The 8,673-nt window shown below is 43.0% G+C and overlaps 1 protein-coding gene across 1 annotated transcript; it reads right to left on the minus strand.

Moving 5' to 3' along the window:
• Positions 1-2,330: 2,330 nt before the first annotated feature.
• Positions 2,331-7,941, minus strand: cbx7a (chromobox homolog 7a). Its single transcript, XM_040005980.1, has 6 exons — positions 7,577-7,941; positions 6,421-6,464; positions 6,216-6,281; positions 6,025-6,091; positions 4,028-4,328; positions 2,331-3,935 (listed from the first exon to the last, which is right to left on the minus strand). Exons 1-6 carry the CDS (start codon positions 7,643-7,645, stop codon positions 3,409-3,411), a joined length of 1,074 nt encoding a protein of 357 aa, XP_039861914.1. The 5' UTR covers positions 7,646-7,941; the 3' UTR covers positions 2,331-3,408.
• Between the last annotated feature and the right edge of the window lie 732 nt (positions 7,942-8,673).

Below are 8,673 nucleotides of genomic sequence, written 5' to 3' on the forward strand. Positions count from 1 at the left end.
TCCCCTTCTTTCCCCCAGTCAAGTCTGTCCCGTATTCAGTAAGTGAAAATAAAATAAACAATAAAAGGTGAATCAAATGGACCATTACGGCAAGGCTGGGATGGTCAATTTGGTAAAGTAAATCCGTTGGGCATCTTTCTTTGCCTTTAGACAACAATTCTGATGGCAAAAGAGCCAAACGGGACAGACAAAAAGAAAAAAAAAAAAAAAGAAAAAAAAAAGACAAATCAGTTCTCCAGAAAATTGCATCACCATCAGTATCAGTAATAAATAATGATCGATTCTGATTTTAGACACAACTTTAATTCTTAATTGTTTTTCCCCTGTTGCCTGAAAGCAATTTTACCACAACCTCTCACTGACCTCACATCAAATTGAATTCTGTCTTTATATTTAAACGTTGCTCTCACACCCTTAAACAACAAGTAAATGGAGTGGGTTATTCTTTGGTGTAAAATTGGCTTTTTCCTTTTACATTTTCACTGACTCTCTTTTACTCTAAGTACAGCTACTAGCACACAGGACAAACAGCAAGAATATCTGTTCAATCAGTCACATTAACTTCACTCTGACCAGCCTGCTGAAGTGATTTCCACGTCTCCTTTATCAGGCCATGTGCAGCAATACAGAAGCAAAGCATATAAAGGTTCTCTGTAAAGGAGTCCTAACAACATGACACTCTGCAGCCACACGTGATTTACGGAGGCTCTAGAACTCAACTTTGATCACAGAGGAGGATGGATGTGTCTGAAGATGAAGACCATCTTGAGGTCATTTCTGATTCTGATGATTTCCAAATGAGGAAAATGCCAATCATATCCCTGCAAGCACGACAATCACATCAGAAAATGGTAAAATATAGTGATCTTCATCCTCAAATGCACATCAGGCAAAACTGTTGGCATGAAGCATAATGAAGACAGCACCAGGGCCCACTAGGATGGCACGTGAGTCAGCTTTTGAGCCCAATTCAATACAGACAGACAGACATGCTCAAAATGACTAAAGTGACTGTGCATTTTGGGGGGAGAACTGGAAGCTGGATAAAATGCATTTGTATGGATGTTTGAGGGTCCCATGTATGGTCAAAGGTTCAATCAACAGCCAGTCTGTAGGATGCAGAGACATATTTTATGCCACGATGGCCCTGGAGATGTTTTCTGCAGAGTAAGCCAATTTGACAATTGAGAGACAAGCACTGCCAGATGAGAGAAAGACAAATTGGCACCTATTGTTAGACTAGATTAAAAAAAACAATGTCATGAAAAATGATTGTATTTTATATGTAAGTCCTTCCAGTGTATATAATGAAAAACTAGTGATATCCTCACTGAACCCCCATGTGTGAGATGTAAGAAACTAATTGTATACTGCACTAATTATTGAATGAAATAGTAATGGAGTTAATAATGCTAAATAACGTGAATTGTAATTTTCTAAAAGTTTCTGACACTTTTAGATAACTAAATATGCCCCAAGTCAAACTGACCCAGGAACAGCGTTGCTGTACCTGAGAAATGAACATGAGGGTTAATCACCATTTGATAAGGTGTCTGGAGTGGGGATCATTTCTGCGAAAACAGGTCAGCTCATGAGCGGTTTCTCTTCGCATCATTCTGCTACAAGTTAATCTAGGTTTCATCTTTTAAAAGAAATTTCCAGAACTGTGCAGGCTCTGACACAGTCTAATCGAACCTTCTTGTTATTGAGTTTAACCAGTGGTTTGTACCTTGTTGTGAACATTCATGAAGGCGTCTTTTGATTTCAGACTTTGATGATACACCTACCTCACCTCCTCGAGTGTCCTTGACTTGGCTGGATGTGGTCTAACATCTAACCAAGGTCTGGTCTTTCACGCTGCTTTGAGCTGCATTCATTCTCTTTTTAAGACTGTACCAATTGGTTTTTGCTCTCTGTGTAAGGCCAAAAAAACCCCAAATAAATGGTTCACTGTTTTTGTGAACATGGCACAAAAACATGTTACATGTTTTTGTGCCATGTTCTCCAAATTTCAGTGAACAGCTACCACATGCAACTTTTCTCTGCTTTATTTATCATGACACGACAAGAGCGTGAAACTGCTCGTCAGTTGGTTGTTAGGTTTTGATAGTGGGTTTGAAACAAATCTCTCATGACGAGGTACTAAAGCAAAACTACAACAAAGAAGGTTCATTGTCAAAAAAAAACAAAAAAACAAACCTTCCCAAGAAATGAATAAATAAATTTGGATACATCTGTGTTTCATGACTGGCTTCGTCATCTCTTTCAGAAAGGTAACACAGAAACATGTCTTTATACCCACCCCCTCTAAGCACACTCCAGGCGGCAGCTACTGTTGTACACATTTATTGGAAATAGAGTCAAAGTAAAAATGTATTTTTTAAGAGAGAAGACATCTTTGACATTTCATGTTTGTCAGAGAGAAAGAGACTTGTTTGGACACACCGAGTGACATAAGTTAGTTTAGCTTATACGTGTGACATGCAATAAATAAAAGCGCACTACGGTCCGGCTGAATGTACACTTGCTTTCATTTGCACATTACCTACACAGCAGCTGAGTAAAACGACACCTCCTGTTTTGATATGCACAAAGGCTAGTGAAGAGAGTGGACTATCAAATGGTAATACAAAAATAGAACCAGGTAGCATTTCATACTTGAAAAATAAAGGGACAGACAAACGGCGAACACGGCTGAGTACTTGTTTTTGTGCATCCATCCTCCTTGAAGCACAGAACTTCATCTAAGCGACAGGCATTAATTCTCTGTCTTTGTTTTTTTTTTGTTTTTTTCTTGCTTTTGTGACAGAAATAAACCTCTTCAACAAAGCACAGGACAGGGCTTTGAGCATGTGTGGCACAGACTGACAGGGCATGCGGTTAGCTCTGTGCAAATACTAAAAAAAATAATTAAATGACAAAAGAAACATCTTTACAAAATCATTTGTAAGAAAGAGGAGCGACTGAAAACGGGCCCCGAGAACCGATCTGAGTGTGAGACCGATGTCTTGCTGGAAAGCACTGAGAAAAGTAGCTGCATCTGAGTAGTTATCTGAACTGCATCGTTTCAGGCTGCTGTCTCACGTGTGTCTCACTCTCGGTAAACCCACCGGGGAAGAAACCAGCCAGAGACCTATTTAGTCTGCTGGATTCTTATGGATAATTTGAGCACTTTTTTTTAAGGGCCTCAGGCTTCCTATCACATCTAATAAATGAGCCACAATAATAAAATTACCACTCACTTTTTATGCAAAGGCAAGAATTTCTTCACCGAACTCAGCGGGAAATGAATGTAGCTTTGTAAACATGTAGAGTTATCTTACATACGTGACCGTTTTACATGTACAAAATGAGTGGCAAGTCTAATTATGGTTATTCTGAGCTCTCGGTGCCACTCGTCACCCTTGTTCAGTAGCCCTTAAAGAAGCCTTCGGCCACCCTCGCTTCTTTAAACGTCACCGTCACAGAGTTTATAGTCACTTTTGTCAAGATGACGGTCTCCGGCTGGTCTGCTGTTGGGGAAGCAGTCTCTGGGGCAACGATCGAATCGTCGCCTCTGGCTTCCTCCTTCCTCACCTCAGCCAGGGAGCAGACGGTAGCGGCGTCACCTGCCGTCCCTCTGCTCCCCCGAATGCTCACTATCACTGAGGTTGCATTGCTTCTCTCCGGGCCCGACTCCCAGCCCTCCTCTCCTCTGTCCGAATCTGACCTGTCACTCACAGAAACCGCATCGCCCAGTCTGGCCTCAGATGCAGAGGCGCTGTCCTTTGATTGGCTGCGCACAAGCATTGGCTTCGGTGTCGAATCGCACTCGCCCATGATGTCGATCCACGTGTGCGAGCTTACCGGCATCAGGTCACCACCCAACTTCTCCCCCACCTGCAGCTCCAGGTCATGTTCCTCGAGCAGAGCAGGTGAGCTGCACTCTGACAGGCCTGAAAAGAGATGGTGACACATCTTGTTCATTTTTAAGGGTCAAAGGTCATGGTGGGGCTACTGCGTTTTGTTATCAGCTTGACAAACCAACCATATAAACTGCCTTCACATCTCTCCCCCATGGTGCTCTCAGACTTCTCTTCTTCACTGGTGCCGCCCCAGTCCTCCTCCATGGGCTCCATCTTCTTCTTCTGCAGATGCATGCGTTTGCCATCTCGCCCTCCTTTGGCCACCCTCTGCCGGCCATTCCTCCTCACCTGGCGCTGGTACATGCTGCCGCGCTCAACGTGGTCCACGTCTGTGCTCATGGAGCGGGTGAGGGAGAGGCGAATGCGGGGCGGAGGCTTCTCCGTCATCTTGTGAGCGCTGCGGAGGTCCATGGCAAAGACATTCTGGGGGAGAGCAGAGATGGTGGCAGGTCAGAAGCTGCATGACTGTGCACACAAGCAGGAAGCAAATACAGTTCTGCCTTTTGAGTTACTTACAGTGGAAACATAGGATGCATTTCATTTTTGACAGACAGCACGTGTATGGGAAATGTAGTCCTGAAGAAAATGCTGTGATATTCAGTTTACTTCTGCAGCCAACACCACTATCCAAGCTGCAAACATTAGCTGTTTAGCATGTTTAACACCTTTGTTTTATTTTTGTTTTTCAGAAATGTCTTAATTCTGCAGAAATTGGTTGATAGGATGGTTTTAGCTAGGATTAGCTAGGATGGTGGAATACTAACCAAAAAATAAATACATAAATAAATAAAACAATCCTGCTGCTGTGAATATTTATAAGTACAGAAAATGTGCCAATATCTGCCATTAAAATCAGATTAAAAGATGTATATTTACAGATTTACTGCAGTTTGATACAAGTAATGGAAACAGTCATCATCTCACGAAACACCAGAACTGTTCTAAACTCGCTTCAAAAACAAGTAAATGGAGCTTAAAGGTGCAAAATGCAAGTTCCAAACCAGCTATGCCCGGCTTGCCTTTTTTTAAAATACCACCTATTTACCACAAGAGGCAGCAGTGAGTTAGTGTTGCATGCATACTGTGTCGGTCCAAAGAAGGAGCACTGCACAGTGCGCACAGTCTGTGACTCTGTCCAAGTGTTAATGCATGATTTTCTTTTAAGGACCCTCTCTGGTCCTCATCGTCATGGTGATATCAAGAGCTTGACTTGGCTAATTTGTGATGCTCTGATATCCACGTGTGGGACAAAGCTTGACAGCAACTCTTACAAATTGCACCTTTAACGACTGAAGTGATAATGACACAGTGAGAGCAACGACCATTCGGGGGTCACACCCCTCGCTTTAGAAACATGTCTTTTAAAAACTACCGAGGCCATTGCACCTTGATCTCTGCTGGGGTTTTGTATCTTAGTGATTGATTATCAGCGCTAATGGGTCACCCTGTAAAGAAACTGATGTTTTAAACTGTTAAAACATCTGGACAATAATGAACTGTGAAGAAAAAACAACAAAAGTATTGTTCACAATGATACAGCATTGGGGGTTTTTTTTGTTTCCTCATATTTCCAGCTGTTTATGAGAAGTAAATGTTTCAATCAAAGGGGCATTCTGGCAATGTTATACATGAAACTTACATTTGAGTACCATTCAGCTAGTAAAGCGAGCTTGAAAAATAATCCTACTGATGTCATGGTGATGTAATTGGGGTTATTGGGCTGGAGCTTGAGATCAAGTTGCATTAGCAGCAGGGTTACAGGTCAGGCGGTTCAGGCGGCAGAAGGCAGAGTTTGTTGGGTGCTAATGGTAAGGTCTGTGATTTGACACTGAACCTGAGGCGCTCCCATCAGAGGAACTTTAGGCCAATAAGTAACTAAGAAGAAAAAAGTCCCAGGATTCCTACATCCCAAAAATTTGTAAGCTTAATGTTAAATTGATGGAATACCCCTTTAATATCTTTTTTATTTGTTTGTTGTGTGTGTGCACAAATACCAAAAGTCATCACCTGGATAAATGTGCAACTGCCTTTAAACAAACAAGCCTGGCCAGCAGTTAGGATTAATGAAGGAAGATACAACAAAGGTTTGTGAGACAAGAGGAAAGGTAAGTGTCGCTACCCGCAGGATGGGCCTCCTCGGTCTAAGACCTTTCCTGCGATAGGTCAGAGTTCTTATCTTCTCCCGGCTGGAAAAGAAGCAGACAGAGAGAGAGAGAGAGAGAGAGAGAGAGGTCAGAAACAAAAGCAAGAATATGAAAGTGTGACTAACAGAATGAAAGGAAAACCACAACAGTTTCTGTAATTACTCACTTCTCCTCGTAGGCCAGAACAAGGAGAGGGTCCAAAATATTGTCCTCTGGTTCCCAGGTACTGTACCTGCCAGCGCACACACACACACACACACACCCAAGCGGTCAGTCTATCTAGTATGAAGAAGCACATTCTATAAACGCTCATAAATATACACCGGATGAGGGGGATGAGGTCACTAGATGATTACTCAAGGCTTACTCACTTTTGGGGCCATCCCTGCCATTTCAATAGATACTCCACAGCACCCTGAGGAGAGACAGAGGGGTGGGGGTGGTGTACACTTAGAGATGATGCAGCACACACACAAAACACGTGCTCCAGCGCATACAGAACCAAGCTGCTGTCGCTTTAAAGTGTGGATGGGAGGGACAGAGGGAGGGTCACGAGGATTTTTACTTCTTTTTTTTTTTAAAGGGGTGTTTTTGTGAGGGGTGACGTCAATGACAGCGAGGCTGAGTGGCTGCAGCTAGTCTCTCGCTGGCGATGACGTGACCGAACGTGGCTACAGCAGGTGCCGGTTTCTACGATTCTCGTGCACGTTCTAGAACAGCCCTCCGCTCGTATAGGTGGGGCCACATGTGAAGATGAGGGGAGGCGGGGGCATGTAAACAACGCGGTGCTGCGCAATTTTATCTTAAAAAAATTAAAATCTTCTTTTACTTTTTAAATTATCGGCTCGAAAATCAATGCTCGCAGTTTGTCCCAGTGAAGACGAGATAAAAACAAAACAAAACAAGAGCAGCTCCGACGTGCGCACAGTGCGCGCTTTCAAGAGAAGAACGTGTTTGTTTACAGGCTCTATTAAACTTATGCGAGAGCGCATTTCTACATTATAGTGCGCTCGTGCTGCTCAAATTATCACCCCCAAATCCCCCCACCACCCCCAACTGCAAAAAATCAATGGGCCACCACCACGAAGGAGTCAGCGACGGATTTACGCAGCGCTCACCATCTAACCGAAAATAAAGTGCGCAGCTGCCCGCATAGCTACTGGCCGTCAGACCTGTTTTCAGGTCACACACCCCCCTTCTTATTCTTCTTCTTCCTCCACACATTTCACTACAACTGCGTAGGCTCCTCCAAAACACGAACACGCTGCAGCAGCAGCAGCGCCAGCCGTTGCACATGAAGGTTACAGGATGCGACTCGTGCGCTAAAACAGTGTTAAAGTTTGGCGCAGTTGCATGAAAACAGATCGGTGTTGTGTCTTAGCGTAAAAGCTGGAGAAGGATTTGGTAGCGACAAAAGTGCGTAGCCAGGTTTTGTTTGTGCATGGCAACCGGAGCAGAGCGCTCCTTCAAGAGGGAAAACAAACACAGGCGATTAAGTTTTTCTGTGAGTTACGTGCTCATTCTTACCTTTCTCACCCTCTTATTTGTTATCGACTCCACTGCAAACACTTGGTCTCCAATTGAAGACAGCTCCATCGCTGATCGCTGACTCCTGAGCAGGACGCGAACTGGGTATCTATGCTTTTTCGGTTGTTGTTGTTGTTTTTGTTGGCTTTTTTGTTGTTGTTTTTTGTCGCAGTGCAAAAATTTAAATAACAGATACTATTTAAAGACGAGTATGTGTGGGGAAAACCCTCGCACTGTCACGGCGGATGCTCGCTTGTTTTTCTGCCTTCGCTTCTTCCCCTTCACGCCTGCTCCTGCTGCCTGCCTCTCTCAGTGTTTAAAATCTGCGACACATCAACAGCAGCTTTAAGTCCTGCGCGCTCTCACACTGTTGCGTAGGGGCCGAGCCCCCAAGATACGTGCCCGCACCCGCGAGGCCGCGCACGCAAATTAGACTAGAGTGCAGGAGAGGGGCAGAGGGAAAGAGATCACAAGGGCAGGATTGTTAAGGGTTACAGCTAGGGGAGCTGCTGCTTTTTTGCTCATGAATTTTTAAATTATTATTGTTTTTGTCGTTCGTAAGTCAAAATTTCGGGTGACTGTCTGGAAATTTCTATTAAATAACTCCATATTTAACAGATTTTTACTCAATAACGCGAAATTTCAAATTGGCTATCTCGAACTTTCGACTTATTCAGGTGTTAGAATAGCTAACACGAAATCTGAACTTACCTCTGTCTGATTTGTTTTTCTAAATTAAACATGATTTTTTTAAACATAGCTGACTATGTTAAGCTTAAAATGTGTAGCTTTCTGTCGAAACTTACTTAAATCGCAAATTTATTATATAAATAAGCATTTTTTGTATTTCCACCATTTAAAAGGTGTTTAAAAACACTTAAAGATTACATTAATTTATAACCCAATTGTTGTGATTGATTCCACCCTCCATGCCCCCCCTTGTAGAAACAGAGCTTCCATAGCATCCAGTTTTCTGAAAATGTTAAAGCCAGATTCTCAGTTTTGTTTGGTTCATCAACTTAATTTTTCGCATTAATGCAGAAAGAGGAGGAAGAAGGTAGGATTCTTCTGAACAAGGCTAACAAAATATTGTCAAC

The sequence above is a fragment of the Simochromis diagramma genome, unplaced genomic scaffold, assembly GCF_900408965.1.
Source record: "Simochromis diagramma unplaced genomic scaffold, fSimDia1.1 OVJJ01000510.1, whole genome shotgun sequence".
Taxonomy (NCBI): Eukaryota; Metazoa; Chordata; class Actinopteri; order Cichliformes; family Cichlidae; genus Simochromis; species Simochromis diagramma.

What these genes read in the sequence shown, in the direction of transcription:
- cbx7a (XM_040005980.1), bottom strand. Translation starts at nt 7,645, where the DNA reads ATGGAGCTGTCTTCAATTGGAGACCAAGTGTTTGCAGTGGAGTCGATA. An exon ending in TGGCAGGGATGGCCCCAAAA is followed by an intron (nt 6,282 to 6,420) that starts GTGAGTAAGCCT and finishes GTGCGCTGGCAG; the next exon opens with GTACAGTACCTGGGAACCAG. An exon ending in CGAGGAGGCCCATCCTGCGG is followed by an intron (nt 4,329 to 6,024) that starts GTAGCGACACTT and finishes GCTCTCCCCCAG; the next exon opens with AATGTCTTTGCCATGGACCT.